This window comes from Microcebus murinus, chromosome 5 (genome assembly GCF_040939455.1).
Source record: "Microcebus murinus isolate Inina chromosome 5, M.murinus_Inina_mat1.0, whole genome shotgun sequence".
NCBI lineage: Eukaryota > Metazoa > Chordata > Mammalia > Primates > Cheirogaleidae > Microcebus > Microcebus murinus.
This window is the reverse complement of record NC_134108.1, coordinates 25,068,047-25,085,982: the sequence shown is the minus strand read 5'-3', so window position 1 is coordinate 25,085,982 and position 17,936 is coordinate 25,068,047. Positions and strand designations below refer to the sequence as shown.

The window sequence follows — 17,936 nt, the reverse complement described above, 5'->3', positions numbered from 1 at the left end:
GAGAGTCTACACCACCATCTTCAATTAGAAGCTCCCCGAAACACAAATAAAACTATTCTAAGCTGTAGGGTTACTTATGCTCAGGATCTGTCTTCACTTATCTAACAGTGCTTCCAAGTAAAAGAATATTCTTTAGTTTTTACTCAAACAATTCTATCAATCTGAGAATTTGGAAGGAAAAGGGGTCATTTGGGATTGTTTTACAGGTGAGTATATTGCCCAAGACTGCATAGCTAACAGGAGCCAATGGAATGAGACTCAAATAAACCGTTTCAGGTAGGCATAGAGCACAAAACAAGTGGATTCATTTGTGTTTATTATATTAATAGGAATGTCTTTCAGTGGGAATTATAGCAAGAATCATCCTGATTATTATGACTATATTCTTCCATTGTTTTCCTTTCCATAAAAAAAGGCCTATTGAACTTTATTGTCAGTCCTGCAGTACATGGTTTTGAAGCTAACAGTCATTACACTCCACAGCTGCCTTGTGCGTCAACTGAAAGACCTTGACATATTATTTCTTTGTTACATTCAAAGTAAGTGGCAATTAGTGTATGTAGCTCCTTATAGCATGAGCGTGAGATAATTGCTTAGGAACCTAGAGCTGCTGATTTAGAGGGTGGGGACTCTTAATATAATTACAGAGCTAAAAACCAGCTTAGCTTCAACGTGGGAAATCTCATGCAATGCATTGTTAACCTTCAGATGACTTCTCACTCAAACTCTTCATTTGTCTCCAGAATTCTCTGGGATTTTCCTTCTGTTTAAGACATAAAGGTATTTGTCCTGGTGAATCTGAACCAACAAGGAATGGAGGTAGGGATCTTTGCACTAGAACAAGCTGAAAGCAGAATATTTCAGCCAAAGTAATGACACAATGTACCTTTGTCACAAATGTTTCAGGTTGAAATGCTTCTGTTATAGCAGCTCAGTGGTCCCAGAAGGTTGTAATTTTCCTAAATGTGCACCATTAAGACATAGTGTATTACTGATTGAGGAGAGGAAAAAAAGTTGGATGGGGAAAAATTCAAAGACAAAGTACATGTTTTAGAGAAGCTTGTAATCTTAAATCATTTTCTCATATGACGGGAGACCAACTTTCTTAATCTCTAGATATCCATTATCTTCTGGAATTAGCTGTACTATTATTTTAAAAGATGGCATTTTTAACATTTTTCATTACCAGTTCAAATTTTCCACCAGTCACAGCATAGTTGTGTGGGTTTTTTTGTTTTTTGTTTTTCTTAAAATTTTGGCATAATTAACCAGATTAAATTCCTCTAAATTTATGAGAAACATTCGCCAGGTCTTTTGAAAAACGTGGAATAAAAATTTACTGCCAAGGACCAACTGGCCAAGAGAAGCAGTGAGAAAAAATCTCTATTCTTCCACCCAGCCACTCTGCAAGCCTTCATATTTACATATACCACAGTAGAACTAACCTTCGACCAATGGTGAAAAAATCGAAATGGGAAGGTGGACAAGGAGAAAAGAAATAAAAAGACTGCTACCCTCATTACCTGAATGGAAGAGAACTCGATCACAACAGGAAGGCTGTGCAAGGGAAGATGAGAGGAAGGAAACTTCAGCTAAACCACACAGATGGTCCTGGATGTCTGCACCTACCAGAAATCTCTCAGTTCATGTCCCTCTGGTGCCAGCACTGCAGAGATATTGTTTGATATCCCTGTACAGGGTACTGTTCATCGAGGGAAAAATTCAGGGAGTAGAACACTAGAATTCATTAACGTTCAACCAAAAATTGTTTTTGGAAACCTAAAATAAGCAAGACCCTTAAAACTGAGACATAGCAAATTTTTATTTTATCCAATGTCCTTACTACTAATTGAAAGCATTTTTTAAAAATTTCCTTCCCCAGATTTGAAAACAATGACAACAACAAAACACTACAAACTAGAAACAAGATTGGAATACCTGGTTTATTGGGAAAACTTCATAATGAAAACTTCAAGTGCTTATTCTGCAACTTACAAAATAATCATTTGATATGTAAAATGACTCAGTTTTCATTATGTAAGTATAAATGGTAAAAAAAAAAAAATCCATCTGATATATCATATATATATATATGCCATTCAGAGAAACACACATCCCTGAATTCTCCTGTTGCATGTTTTATGTTAGGCATTTTAAATCTGTTTACCAAGGAAGACCAGGTTTCTGCTTATAGTTGCAATCTATCAAAAGTTGTGTCTATGTGATTAGAGCCCAGTTAAACCTGATATGTTAAAAAACATCAAGCCATTTCTTCTCCTTAAGCTGTTTTAATGGCACTTTAGTGATAAGAATGGCTCTCCTAATGCTTTACTATATAACCTAATCAGATCAGTCATGATAAATTAGACCCCAACTGTTTTCAATCCAGTCAACTATGGTTCTGAACATACAGACACAAAACAGTACAGATTTATTGATATACCATTTCCCCACATCCTAACCCTACAAAGAACTTTAAAAGAGAAAATTTCATCTTAACATTTCACTACTTACGAAGGCCTTACTACTGCAACAGGTTTGGCTGTGAAACAATACTTTCTTGGATGACATATCAACATGAAGCTTAGCAAAAACTTATTCAGGATGTTAATTAGAAATTCTTGCATTTAGGAAACTATTTTGCTTCTTTAAATAGCTGAAGGCTTGAAAAAAAATATTTTGCAGTTCTTTTAGAATGTTTGGTCACTGACAATTTTTACCAATTATATCCCTCTTCTCCTTAACCCTAATAGAGCCAGTCCAATCTATGTGCAAATAACAAACACTTGATCAGATTATTAAATCTTGGAAGCCTTCCCAATTTTACCTTATCAGATGGTAAGTTTCATGTTCATATTCTCTTACAAATGCAATAATAAATGTTCTGGATAGATACACAGAAATATTGACATAGTACAGATAATTAGTGAAAAGAAATGTCTTAACTCCACAAAACACATATAAAAGATGAATATGAAATTGTAACAATAATTAGACATATTTTATCCTCAATTACTTTAGCATTTTTGAGTCGTTTAATAATATGAACACTGCCAAAAAATAGGTACAAAGTAGCCTGGGGAAACAGTTTCTTCCTCTGGAATCCATCCCGGCAGCAGCGCTTCCCCTTCCCACGTTAGGCGGATGCGTAGAGGTACCTGGGCTTGGCGTTGCCCAGGAGGTCGTCTTCGTAGTTGGGGAGGCAGCAAAAGAAGAAGGAACAACCGATCAGGATAATCGTGGCTGCCCACCCGAAGCCGTAGGCCCAGTTATAGATGAAAGTGACAGAAGGCTCCTCATGAAGCTTGAAGGTCTGGGTGTACTTCACGGGGTAAATGACCAGGGCGATGATCTGGAACACAGCTGGAAGAAAAAAGCATACATGCACGAATGACTGGATGAAACTCCCTCTTCCACAACGTTTCTGCATTTCTGCCTTTGAAAAAGTATTAAATCCGTCCGGGCTGGGCGTGGTGGCTCACGCCTGTAATCCTAGCACTCTGGGAGGCCGAGGCGGGCACATTGCTCGAGGTCAGGAGTTCGAAACCACCCTGAGCAAGACCGCGTCTCTACTAAAAATAGAAAGAAATTAATTGACCAACTAAAAGTATATATACAAAAAATTAGCCGGGCATGGTGGCGCATGCGTGTAGTTCCAGCTACTTGGAAGGCTGAGGCAGAAGGATTGCTTGAGGCCAGGGGATTGAGGTTGCTGTGAGCCACGGCACTCACTCTAGCCTGGGCAACAAAGTGAGACTCTGTCTCAAAAAAAAGAAAGAAAAAGTATTAAATCCACCTAAAAAAATGCTAAAGAGGCAGGAGGAATCAAGTTCCAAAAAAAGATTATTGACTTTTGTATGTAAGAGATACCTGGCACTGAGCAGTATCATACATATACTGCATATTGTGAAATACAGAAAACAATCAGAAAATTACTCTATATCATTATACATGTGTAAACATTACATACACTACAGTAAAAAGTGCAAAATTGTGGCAGACCATAGAAAGCAAGATGATTAAAAAATAAAAGCCTAAAGAAGAGCCTGTTTGTTCATCTTTGTGTTTCCTGTGCTAAACACATACTTAATATGTTCAGTGTTAGCAAAAATTATATATATATGTGTGTGTAAGTATATATGTACACACACTCAGGCATATGCACACACGAGTCAATACTGATATTCAATAATACATCCCTGGAATATTCATCCAATAAGTAAATGACTAAATGAAACAACAAACCAATGACGAGAATGATCAATGAAGAGAATCCCCAGAAAAGCCTGCAGAGGAGGTGGACTCTTTGGGTGTGAAGGGCAGGGGAAGGGCATTGGACCTGGGGGGAACAGAAAGAATAAAAGGAGGAAGGATCACAGTGCTCAGCGAAGTGTAAGGGAGGATGTGGAAAGGAAAATGTAGGTAAGGAAGATTTCTAAACTCTTTGGTATGAGTCACACTATTACAATTATTATTCATCATTGTAATAGCATTTTTAAGCTCCTTTAATACAAAATGAACTTTACTGAATCTGAATCTACTGTTGTAGTCTTTTTCAACGAACAGGCATAATTTTATAAAGCTATAATGAGTATATAACTGTTGTGTTCTACATTTTTTTACTTAATATTGCATATGTACATTGTCACGTCAAAGGGTATGAGCAGACTTTAGCTCTTTTATGTTAAGATACTACTGGGCACAGGAGGGATCATCTGGCTGGGACCCCACAAATGTATCAGGGAATATACAGTCCTCACCATCATTTTTTTTTTTCTGTCATCTTAATTTTTATCTATAGCTCCACAGATGTACCCTAAAGTAGTTTTCTTTTTCTTTCTTCTTTCTCTCTCTCTCTCTCTTTTTTTTACTGGTAGAAAGGCTATAATGTTTCCATATCTTAATTTGTTGCTTGTATTCCTTAGCTCAATTAAAATGTTCCCCTTCTCTGGCAATTTATGAAGGATAATCTTGGTGCAGATCTTAAGTATTTATTTACTTCTTATATATTTTAAATAGCAAATTCTTACTTGTTAAGTTTGTCATTTATTGCCACACATTGTATAGGATACAAAAGTAATCCTTCTCTACACTGACCTCCAGTTTTCCTAGTAATAAATATTAAATATTGTTATTCATTTTGGTTCATCATACATGAAGTTCTTATAATGATGTGGATAAATTCCTACAAAATTTAAATTTTATCAGTGTTCATCAATTTTTCTGATTTTAACCCTATAATACATATAAGATTAAAAATAACCATTTCTGTGAAATATATCTTAAAAGGCCTTATTCAACATCGTTATCCTTAAAATGTACTGAGATTTCTAGACTTGTTTTTCTGTATACACTTCCTATTCTACTTGTCAAACTCTTTAAAGGACAGGATGAGTATTAAATTACAAATGAGAACACTGGTTATGTAGGACCTTTAGGCTGTAGATCTGCTGAAGCTCACTTGAACTAATTTTCTATACAACTCCTGCTATCCTGTCACCTTGATCCATCCAGTTAATGGATCTTATTATTTTAATGCTAAGAGGGAGCAACGAATGAAAGAGTTGTAGTAGGATATTTTTTACTGTGGTAAAATATTTGTCATTTTCACCATTTGTAAGTCTATACAATTCAGTGGCATTAAATAAATTCACAGTGTTGGGTAACCAGCACCACTGTCTATACCCAAAACTTTTTTTTCATCATCTACATGTAAACTCTACACCACTAAGAAATGACTCCCCATTCTCCCCTCCCCTCCCCCTACCACCTGGGAACTTCCTGTTTTACTTCTGTTCTACTTCCTGTCTCTGTAACTTTGCCTATTCTAGGTAGCTCATGTAAATGGGATAATGCAATATTTGTCCTTCTGTGTCTGGCTTATTTCATTTACCATAGTGCTTTCAAGGTCCATCGTGTTGTAGCATATATCAAATGCCATTCCTTTTTACAGCTGAATAATGTTCAATTGTACGGATATACCACATTTTATTTGTCCATTCATCTGCTGATGGCCACTTTGGCTGCTGTCACCTTTTGGCTGTTGTGAATAATGCTGCTGCTGTGAACAGGGTTTGCAAGTATCTGTTCAAGTTCCTGCTTTTAATTCTTTTGGATTTATACCTAGGAGTGGAACTGCTGGGTCATATAATATGTACTAGGATTTTTCAACTAACATTAATGTCCTAGGATGTTATTAATGTTTCTAATGGTGATTTAGACAGGCCTCCATCTAGTTTTCTGACATGTGAAAGGAAGATATATCAAATGTGTTTCTTTGATACAGTCTCATAAATTTGAACTATAAAATAACTGAAATAAAATTAGAGGTGGAATTCAACCAGGTTCTTCCTATCTTGTGTGATTCCAAGTCATTTCTGATGTTAAAATATTATTCAAAAATCAAATTTTGAAGCACAAGGAGCAGGGAGTAAACTTTATTTTTTATCAAGAGTATTTTAAAATGTACCACGAACAAGGCTGTACTGGATGGTTCTCTGAGGCTCCCCTTCCTCTCTTGTGGTACCTGAGGGTGGGCGAATTTAACTCCTCTAAGCTCGGGGAACCCAGCACAAAGCGGCCTTCTTCCTGGCTGTGTGTGATCACAAGGCTTCTGCCCCGTTTCCAAGACCAATCTGCTCACTTGGCATTTGTACCCAGGGCCTGCAGCTGGATTTCTACTTTGGTCCCATGAGCCTAAGCTGGTGTCTTGAAAATTGACCTGTGGCCTCACGTTGCCCTTATGAGCACCTCCTCTTTTCCCCTCCTCAGAAAATCTGGTTTTACTTCTGAATCCAATTCTGTGGCTAGGTTCCAGCCCCTCTGACAGACTTCCCTAGTGCTAGGCACCTGTCTAAAATTTCAACTAATTCTTCTAAAACCCTAATTCCTGTATTCCATTAATAAATGTTCCCTCTGAGCCCTGCCCACCTGCATAATTTGATTTCTTCACAACACCTGTCTGGACCACTGCCTCCCAGCACAGGCTCTTAGCTGGGATTCCAGCTCTGGCTCCTCCCAGGGTCTCTCATCCCATGGCAGAACACCCTCTCGTGACCGCCACATTGTAAGATCACAAAAGTCTTTCAACAAGTGAGATGGCCCCCTCAGTGCGGGGCTCACAGCAGGCCAGGGCTGGGGACCACCACGGAGAACACTGCACTGCCAGGGCTGACACAGCCCGGTCCCAAGGTAGGGGTGTCAGTGGATGGGGCCACCTATGACAGATAGGGGCACACAGAGTGACAACCTTGGTCACTTGGAGGAGGAGCACTGAGCACTGTCTGACGCCCAGGAGGAAAGGGATCCAGATCTGAAAACACATCTCTCCTCTGTTACCGCCCTTGGTGACACATCTTCCAAAGACAGATCAGAAACTGAAATTGTCACAAATCTTCCGTGTGGAATTGGCCGTGACTATGTTGATGCCTGCTGAATGTGTGAATGAAGGACCGCGGACACACAGACTCACCAGCCAGGGCCAGGAGGCCTCCGATCACTCTGAGGAAGACAAGCATCTGGGGGCCGCAGAGGGCAAAGAAGGAGAGGATGAAGCAGATCACCAGGATGATGAAGCCGCAGAAGAGCATGGCGGCGGCCGCTCTGCCCCACGCTGCAGGGAAAAAGAAGTGACGATTAACAAGACATGCATGCCACGTTCAAAAATTACTTATCACAGTATCCATAGGGTTTGGATATTTTTTTTCCCCACTACTAATTATATTTGGTTGGAGGGACAGTTTTTCTCTTGATGATGCTTAAATGTCTCCACATTTCATGGGAAGAACAGACAATTCCCATGTAGCACATTAATATGCTGCAGCTCAGGAATGCATTTCCTGCTCGTTTTTTGGGCCAAGGCTTATGTCTCTGAAATGAAAGTTATACTTTATTAAACTGTTTCTCATGTGATAAATTGGCCATATAAGCAGGTATGTTTATAAGATTCATCTAAGTTCTAACACAATATGACCATTGTTAGAAAAATAAACATTTTTGATACTCAACGATCCAAATTACAAATGCTTTAGAATATGTTTCAAATACCTTTAGAGGGTCTTTGTTTCATATTAATGTTTGGTTCCGTGCAAAAATAATCATTGAAAAAATATACTTATGACTAGGCAGAGGTGTTAAATAAAACAAGTGTGGAGACGTAGCTGTGATTATGTAACAAGCTCGGTAGCAAGCCACCTTTCTGAATTTCTGCCTACATTTTAATTTCAGAAATATTCAGCATGTATCGTGCTAGACTTCTTAATTATTGATCTTTGCCCTGAAAAAGAATTAGAACGGGATAGAAATGGAGTTCTAGGTTTGAAGACCCACATGGGCACCTCCAGGTTGTTCTACTCTGCACTAAGCAAACAAGGAGATAGATCCATGGTACACACGCGAACAATCCCAGTCAATAATTCTTGTTGTTCAACTTGCGCTGACTTTTAAAATCTCTTCATGTTCAGCTTTCCTATAGAGGTAATAACTAACATTTAGGACGTGCATTAGCTCACTGAATCCTCACAACAACTTCTTAAAGTTCACACTACTATCGTTTCTAGTCTAGAAATGAGGATATACTTAGGCTTTGGGAGTTCAAATAAACTGCCCATAGCCCCACAGCTAGTAAATGCTTTAGACAGAGTTTGATTTCCAACCTGTTTAAATCCCAAACATGAATTTTTTTAATATATAATTTACATACCATAAAATCCACCCTTTTAAAGTAGACAATTCAGGTGTTTTTACTGTACTCACAGGACTATGCAACCAACTCCACTAACAATTCCAGAACATTTTCATCACCCCAAATAAACCCTGTGCCCATTAGCAGTCATTCCCCATTCCCCCCTTCCTCTGGCTTCTGGCAACTGCTGATCCACTTTCCCCTCTCTATAAATTTGCCAATTCTGGACATTTCATATGAATGGAATATTACATTATGTGGTCTTTTGTTAACTAGCTTCTTTCACTGAGCATAGTTCAATATGGATCATCATGTTACAGCATGAATCATTACTCCATTCTTTTTAATGGCAGAATGATATTCTACAGTATGGATTTCCCACGTGTTTATGCATTCATTCCTTCAAGGAAGAACATGTACACTTAACCCAACCCATTAGTCTTTACTGCCTTTGAAAAGGAGAGTCATGAGTCAAGGGCCCCTCCGCCCTTGATCCTCCTACTCTCTAATGCTGCATGGCAGACAATACTTACCCTCACTTAATTCTAGGTCGCGTTGACTGGTCAAAGTAAGGCAAAGGTACAGGCTAACCAACCTCACTTCCATTTTATTTTTATATCATAATTTTATTATATGTATTTTATCTTATATTTTATTTTTATATTATATTTTATATTTACAGTTTTATTACTTTCCTCCAAGTCTTCTTACTCTTCTTGTCTGATCAATGAGAGATTTTAGACATAAGGTTAAAATGGGAATATTTTATTTTAAAATAGAAATGAATACAGCCAAAATGTAAAATTAGTAAGTGTCTTTTCTCACTTTTGCTCTATACTTTAAGTGAAGTAACTTTTTTTTTTTTTTTTTGAGACGGAGTCTCGCTTTGATGCCCAGGCTAGAGTGAGTGCCATGGCGTCAGCCTAGCTCACACCAACCTCAAACTCTTGGGCTCAAGCAATCCTGCTGCCTCAGCCTCCCAAGTGGCTGGGACTACAGGCATGTGCCACCATGCCCGGCTCATTTTTTGTATATATATTAGTTGGCCAATTAATTTCTTTCTATTTATAGTAGAGACAGGGTCTCCCTCTTGCTCAGGCTGGTTTCAAACTCCTGACCTTGAGCAATCCGCCCACCTTGGCCTCCCAGAGTGCTAGGATTACAGGCGTGAGCCACCGTGCCCGGCCAAGTGAAGTAACTTTTAAGAGAAGAAGGACCATGCTTTAGAAAGAACATTCATTAATCAGACACATTCAAAGTATTAGCCTGTCAATCACAACTCAAAATAAACAGTGATGCTTATTAAAAACATACAGACTTTTGTGCCTCCCGCTAGCCCTTCTGAATCAGAGTTTGAGAGGTAGTACCTAGAAATCTGCATTTTAGTAGTTTCTTATATCCACTGAAATTTGAGAACAATTAAGATATATGATTAAACTCCTTATAAAATAGATGCACACTACCAAAAATTAGCACATAACTTTCAGTACATAACCCACTGTCAATTACAGTCTCATTTCTATGGACTTTGTTAGGGTTACTGCCAATCATTAAGTTCAATTAAATCCAATCATTAATTTCAAATAAGCCCAAACTTATTTTTTCTTTCATGAATTCACAGGTTTGAAACTGCAATAAAAGGCAACATATCCATATATGCATGGAGAGGAATGCAAACATAATGAAAACAAATTACATAGCTGAATGTGAGTTTTCAATAAAAACAAGAAAAAATTTCCTACCAAGGAACCTATTTCAATTACCAAACTTCTATGCTCACAGATTAAGGTTTGAAAAGTCTAGCTAAATAATGTATAATATTTCTTTAAAGATAAATATTAATAATTTATTTGAGGAACATTAACAAAAACAGATTATTGCTATTACTATCTCTAATATTATAGCAGAAGTACAGTTTAATTCCTAGTTTCAGGTACTTGGAAGGAGTTAAATAAAAAAAATGGTAAGCCAGTTCACCTAACCTAATGCCAACAGGTGAACATAAATGAAAGACCATTTTAAGAGCTTTTCTTATACTATGTTAAAACAATTCACTTAATGCCTTGCTTACTTAAAATGCTGAGTCTAAAGAAAATCAAAATGGAAATGAAGCAACATCTTGTCTTGAGCAAGGCTGCCTTGGAAGTAGAACGTGTAAAACCTGCTCTTTGCAGCATGGGAACACCCACATGAAATCATTTATTAATAACTATCATTGAAGACAGAGATCTGGGTATGGTTTTAATGACTGAAGAATGACAAATCTCTTCAGGTAAGGCAGTCTGCCTTCTCATGTCAATGACTATTTTGTGTTAAAATGATGAAAGGGACCACACCAGGTCTGATGAGCTGGGTTCTCGAAGCCCAACAGTCTGTCTGAGAAGGGTCTGTCAGTTGTGGAAACTCAGAACACAGCTATTCTCCATGACATACGTTTTGGAAAGTTAAGCCTATACCCTAATTACCTTTGGTCTTAGTCACCCAGAATTAGCCTAATATCTACAAATGGGAGCTGTTTATATTTTTATATTATATCCTGGTCTAAATTATACCATATTTACCAACCCTATTGGAAAACATCAATTTTTAGAACTTATCCTAAAGCTACATGTTTTATGATTCAGCACATGGTTCTCAGTTCTTCAAGGGCAGACTGTCCATCTTTATCTAATCTGAGCACAAGTTTGTCCTTCATTACTATTTTATACACCAAATTTTATTGCCTTTCCTAATTCTGTGCGTGTGGGTGTGTACATTAAGGAGTATGGAGGATTCTCATTTGTCAATTGTCATTCTCTGAATGCTACTAAAAAACATGCAGTGGTAGGCCTGGTACGGTGGCTCATGCCTGTAATCCTAGCATTCTGGAAGGCAAAGGTGGGAGGATCACTTGAGATCAGGAGATCAAGACCAGCCAGAGCAAGACCCCATTTCTACAAAAAATAGAAAATTTAGCAGGGTGTGGTAACACACACCTGTAGTCCCAGCTACTACTCAGGAGGCTGAGGCAGAAGAATCACTTGAACCCAGGAGTTTGAGGTTGCAGTAAGCTATGATGATGCCACTGCACTCTAGCCTGGGCAACAGAGTGACTGAGACCCTGTCTTAAAAAAAAAATGCAATGGTAAATAGATTATGTTTTTCTATACAGGGCTGTTTTTGTTTGTTTTGTTTCTTTAACAGAAGACAAATTTGGCAATATATATATATGTAATCTATTATGTTCTAAGTTCATTTTCTGGGTACCACTTGGAGAAGTTCATGTTATCAAAGAAACCAGTGGCATTATAAATCCCCTTTTAAGTAAGATTAAAGATCCATTTAGATGAACAACGGGCACTTTGTTATTCCTTGCAAAGACTCAACATTAAATCAAGAACATAGAAACGATTCAATATTCACTAATAAAATTAAGCTTTTCCTAAGAAGTGTTTTTAAGATTTTTGTTATGAGAAAATATGCTATATCTTTTTTCAGAATTTACATAGTATTATATAATATTATAAGGCAAATATAGCTAGTAAAAGACCAGTATGATCAACTGATAAGAGCAAAAAAAGTAAAAATAAGTAAACACCTTGAATGTCAAGCTAGAAACGATAAACTGAAGCTTGGGGAAAGAGAAAAAAACTTTTTTAAGACATGAAGAGCATTGCTAGTGTTTTTAATATTATTGGTAATATTTTGGAGACTATCACTAACCAAAGTTAGTACTTCTTGTAAAGGATTTGCTGCATTCCGCAGTGGTTTTACATGTAGGCACCAAACAGACCAGAACAGTTTGTGATCTACCCTTTGCTGAGTGCCCCGAAGACACCAATGTGCCACCCAACTAGAGTAAGTCCCTTTCCAAACAAAGGATTTGTCTATTAACAGTATCGAAGGCCCTAACTAGTGAATCCAAGAATTTGTCAGATTTCTTCATATTATTTTTATGAAGTTCTTTGTGTCAAAAATAGGTAGAACTGAAACCTAGACTAAACCAGAGTTTAAAAAATAAAAAAAGATCCTATTTGCAAATAAATATAAGCATGGGAGGATGGTGTATTCAGAAATATGGTGTAGCATATTCAGTGAGGAAGTGACCTGCAGTGATTTGGCCAGTGCTGCTGAAACTTCAAAGTGCTCTTAGGAATCATCTGAAGAGCTTGTTAAAATGCAGATTCTGATTCAGAGGGTAGGGCCCCAGACGCTGAATGTCCAATAACCTCCCAGGTCCCGCAGATGCTGCTGGTCTGCCACACTTTCAGCAGCAAAAATCTAGAGGACAACTCATGCAGGCCCCCAAAAACCTATCTAAAAAGAGGCTATTCTGCAGAAGTTCTGGAAGGCAGCAGAGCAATGGCTCAACAGAAGGATGGCAGAAGAGCCACACAGGAGCATTCCAGAGTTGGTGTGAAATTCTTTACGTGTTCTGCATTTTCTCCTGAAACAGAGCCAGATGGCTACTTACCTTGTGTCTTTTATAGACCTAGTTACTTTAACCCTTGATGGTATTCTGGGAAAGGATTTAGCTAAGCAATGAGATGGGAAACCATCCTACACAGGAAGAGGTGAAAACAGGAAATGTTTTACCCTGAAGGCAAGACACCTAACAGCAAATTTAGGATCCACCCTCAAATATTGAAAATCTGTCAGATGAAATGTTAGAAAGTGGGAGTTACAAGGAAGCACACTTCAGCTCTGTGGGTACAAAAGAAGTACTTGTAAACAAACAGCATCTTGGGGAGGGGGACAGAATTTAAGTTGCTGAACAAAGAAAAGCTCAGTCAGGGGTAGACTGGCCGTGGGTTTTGGTGAAAACTTGACCTCTACGCTTTTTAGTTTCCTGCTAATTCTAACTGTCTAGAAGTCCCTCATTTATAAAGGGACGCCTTATAAATGAGTGTCCCTTTATAAGATGAATACAAGTTAGGTCACTAAAAAGGGACTGGGGCTCTCTGGGGGGGCGGCTCCTGCTGAGTGAGACAAATGTGGAATGAACAGGCCAGGGTCCCTGCTTCCCTCTAGATTTTACATATCAATATATATTTTTTAAATTATTTAAATCAATAGAGTGGCCAACTTTTTATTTTGCTATGTAAGGACATGAACTCACACACATGCTTATGCAAAGAGTGATCTATCTGCTAAATGCCTAATTTCATAAAATAAGAACAGTTTAATACCTCACTCCACCCCACCACAAAAAAGCCACAAGAGCATAATCTCAAAATGAAGTCCTTAAAGTAGAATTTAGCCTGTAAACTATTGACTTCATACGGATTTTTCTCATTTCCTGTGCATTCGAGAGCCATGGAGCTAAATAACCTAAAAATATTTCATATGATGCTCTTATTCTTTGATTTGTCCAAGAGTGATTTCAACTCAGCAAAAAACATTTGTTGCATTCTGCGGTGTGCAAAGGGAGTCTTTGGTAAAAATGAGGCTCTGCACTTTGGGTTCAAGATTCAGAGTTCGAATTCAAGGCAAATGTTGTCAACCCTCACAGACTCCCTACTTTTGCTCTGGCGCATAAACTTATCTCCATTAATTCCACCTAAACTAGCTGGAGCTTGCCTGGGATTTGAAATCTACATAGCTGAGCCTTAAAAATATCCTCCCGATGCATTCTTTCTTAAAAGAAGGAAAAGAAGGTGCCAGTGGTGCAAAAACAGTATGCAAGAACAGGCATTCAGATTTAATTTCACGTTTTATTTATAGGTGAATTTGAATGATCATTTCAATCATAAACCTAGATGTTCTTTTCCTATTTTGATAAATATAAACCATGATTTTTTTTAAAAATTCAAATAAGTATCTATTAAGCTAGGAGTTAATTTAACTGTTACTGTTATCATGTTAAAGAATGTATTCAGTGAATAATTTAGCTCGCTTATGAGAAAAAATGAGGTAATCTGGTCATCTGAAATTCTTTAAAAACTATCAATAATGGTGAAAAATATATTCTGCTTTTTACATAATTCTAGGAAACTACTTTTATGAAAATGTCCATATTCTTTAGTATTATTGCCAATACTTGCCAGGAAGAACCTGTATCTTTACTACCAAAATGAAGATATTAATGTTATGAATGTCAACTAATAAAAGAGATGGTTTATAATAAAAAAGTCTACTTTCTTAAAATAGTTACAATGGTAAATCAAAATATTTATTTACTAGTACATACCAAGATGTTTTTTAAAAAAGAATGTACACTCTCAATTCTCTATATTGACATAGAGAATTTTCATCAGAGTCTTCAACCTTACCCCTTGTTACACAAGATACTGTGCTTTTGTACATACATGGGAGTATATGCAAACTGCTTACCGCATTTTACAAGCTCATCTAAATATGTTGTCTTTAGCAAGGCCTTACTGAGGCTATCTTAAAATCTATAAAGTTCAGAGATGCCCAGAGCCACCAACTATGTAGGAATACACAAATTTCTACAATTGTGAGGCAAAACTAGCCAACAGAGTGCAAGGGGAGAAGGGGTGAAGTATAATAAGCATTTAAACTCATCTCTATAACCCACCTATTCTGGTGGCTTCATATCTTTTGTCTTCCTAACATGGCCATCCATGACAGCACATCCTGACTTTATGATTTGATTCAAGGTCTTGAGCAAGAGCTATGTCTAATGCATTACTGGCACTTGGTTACCTTTGCAAAGCAAAGAGGAATAACTAAATTGAGATGTTAAAACCACCACCCATTTATGAAATGCAGTCATGCTGCATCTTAAACGTAGTAATAGATTTTACATGATTCGCCCGAAAAAAAAATCGACTTTTCTCCAAAACCAATTTCTAAATCAAATTGAAATATAAACTACACACACACTGGATCAGATCAGTGTTTCCTTTACAATGAAAAAAAGTTAATGTTTTGGACTTCTATTTAATTAAAAAATCAAGCAAACTAAGAAATAAAACCTGTTTACTGTCTACCAGTCTGAGGCTGGCACAGCCACACCCTGAGAAGGTGAGCTCATACTGCAAGTCAAGAAAAATAAAAAACGGCATTGTGCGTGTTTCACAAGAGGGCTGTGCTCACAGCCAGAGCCTGGCAGGCCAAATCATGTCCCAGCAATACTAGAGATCACAGTTCTGCCAGTACCCTCCGCACTAGCCTTCTTTCTTTCATGATTACTAAGTATTCTTTGGCTCTATATTAGTCTTTCAAGTATAATTATCAAAGTCTGTTAAAAAACACAGACGTAGACCTGTTGTCTCCTACTAGAGACTGAGTTCAAATGCACTCTAACTGGAAGACATATAATTTCAAACAAATTAGTTCCCTTTAAAAACCTAAAAGACTTGGGATAATACAAACCTGGCAGGCATCGTGTTTGTATGTGTTTTCGGAGAAGAAAAACACAAACTTTAAAGGAAGCTGGAATTCACTGGGCAGTGTTCACATTTTCACACCTGCCTAAAGAGGACAGGCTTCCTGCGGGGGAAAGCTCGTCGTGGGAACTTGCGAACGATTCCGCAACAGGTAAGACACAGCGCCACGCGGCCCGTGCAGCACCCCGGAACCGCAAAGAAACGGGGTTTGGTTGGAAGCCCTGCACCGCTTCAGGGAAAGAATCAAGACCATTGGTAGTAGCCAGGAGAGAAAAAACGACAGGGTAGCTGTCTTTAAACTCCGTGGGTAAACCCTCTTTTGGCTTTAAGCTCTGATCAAGCTCACACTTCCCTCCACCCCCACACACATTGCTAATCCCAACAGACCCCAGCTCTTTCTTATTCACGCTGCCCCAAAGCAAAGGGGGTATCCCACTGTGAAAGAAAATGCCTTCTCAGGCAGGAGCTGTTCCTTTCCAGCCCTGTGTGTTAACCAGTCAAGCACCGAGGCTTCCCGCATGCTGGAAAAACAGAACACAGTGCTCCATCTGCCTTGTCAGTATTCAACCTGCCGGCTCAGCCTCACTGCGCTGGTGCAGAGGGTGTGCTTGCTTTGTAGATTTCAAGTAAGATTAAAATAATTAAGTTTTTTAAACAGCAACGCCATGCCTGAGCCAAAAGAACACTCCCTCGAACAAGAGCTAACAAGAACTAGCCTGACTGCTAATAAACTGAAGTATCTATTGCTAAAAGTGCCCGAAAGGTTTTTTTTTTTTTAATAGAAAAAAGTTTTTCCAACTGAGATCAAGTAAAACAAATCCAACGATATTAGGGAAGGCACGTTATTTTAATACTTGTATTTTAAATCATAAACATAGGAGGGAAAAGGGGAATGGGAAGAAATTCAGGAGATCTCCAAGAAAATATACTTCGTGCATTATTTTTACTAAACCTTTGCAAAGGCTGAAATAATCTTTTGCACGTAACAGTCAAAGCCAATGAAAAAGTGTGAATTTAGGGCCATTTTTCCCCCCGTTTTGAGCCCGGTGTTGGCCACCCAAAGCTGCTGCTGCTGCTTCACTTGGTTCAGGCTGTTTGCACGAGCCTGAGCTCGCTCTAAACAGACATTTTTTAAAAGTCGTGGCCATTTGCGCGCGGCCCCGAGGGCTTCCTGGAGGCGGCGGCGGGCGGGCACTCACCGAAGTCCATGAGGCTCTGGCAGTCGTCGGCGGACCCGCTGCCGCCGCCCTCGCCGGTGCATTTCCACCACAGCGAGGACGTCTGGCGGTGGTCGTCGGACTGCAGCCAGCCGCGGCCGGCCAGCGCGATGATGTCGAAGACGACGGCGCTGAGCAGGAGCAGGGGCAGGATCCACCTGCAGCGCTCGCAGGCCAGGCCGCAGCGCAGCATGTCGTCGGTGGCGGCGGAGCAGAGGAGCGCGGGGCACGGGCGGCGGCGGAGAGTGGCCCGCGAGCTCGGGCGCCGCGACAAAAGGGAAGAGGCAGCGGGGAGGCGGCTCCGGGAGGACGCGGCTGGGGCGGCCCCACCTAGATTCCGGTGACTCAGAGCGCGCCCGCCCCGACCTGCCCGGCCGGGCCGGGGCGCGCGCGGGGCGGGGCCGCCGCCAACCAGGTCCGGCTCGGGTTACACCCGGTGCGCAGCGCAAGCCTGCCCCGGGCGGGCTGCAGGGGCGGCCCCGGGGCCCTGCGCTTCCCCCTGGCCTCCCTCCCTCCTGCCCGGGCTCTGTCCGTCCCCGCACGCGCCTGCTCCTCTGCGTAACCCCAGCTACGTAGCCGGCCCCGGTGTCGGACCGTGGCGTGACTGTCCACACCGCCACCTTGGAGTTTCCAGCAGTTTGAGAGGGGAGTTCTAACTGCTGTGCCTGCGGATCAGTGCTGCTCCCCTCTGCACGAGCGCGA

The 17,936-nt window shown here is 39.7% G+C and overlaps 1 protein-coding gene across 1 annotated transcript; it reads right to left on the bottom strand.

Moving 5' to 3' along the window:
- Nucleotides 1-1,929: 1,929 nt before the first annotated feature.
- PERP (p53 apoptosis effector related to PMP22) lies at nucleotides 1,930-17,538 on the bottom strand. The gene is made up of 3 exons (XM_012748070.3): nucleotides 17,217-17,538; nucleotides 7,472-7,612; nucleotides 1,930-3,363 (listed from the first exon to the last, which is right to left on the bottom strand). The coding sequence occupies exons 1-3, from the start codon at nucleotides 17,425-17,427 to the stop codon at nucleotides 3,137-3,139; spliced, it is 579 nt and encodes a 192-aa protein (XP_012603524.1). The 5' UTR covers nucleotides 17,428-17,538; the 3' UTR covers nucleotides 1,930-3,136.
- Between the last annotated feature and the right edge of the window lie 398 nt (nucleotides 17,539-17,936).

Bases quoted from the DNA above. Each gene is read 5' to 3' on its own strand.
- PERP (XM_012748070.3), bottom strand. From the start codon at position 17,427: ATGCTGCGCTGCGGCCTGGCCTGCGAGCGCTGCAGGTGGATCCTGCCC. The intron at 7,613-17,216 runs GTGAGTGCCCGC...TTTTCCCTGCAG, and splicing joins CCAGAGCCTCATGGACTTCG to CGTGGGGCAGAGCGGCCGCC. The intron at 3,364-7,471 runs GTGAGTCTGTGT...TTTTTCTTCCAG, and splicing joins AGGCCTCCTGGCCCTGGCTG to CTGTGTTCCAGATCATCGCC.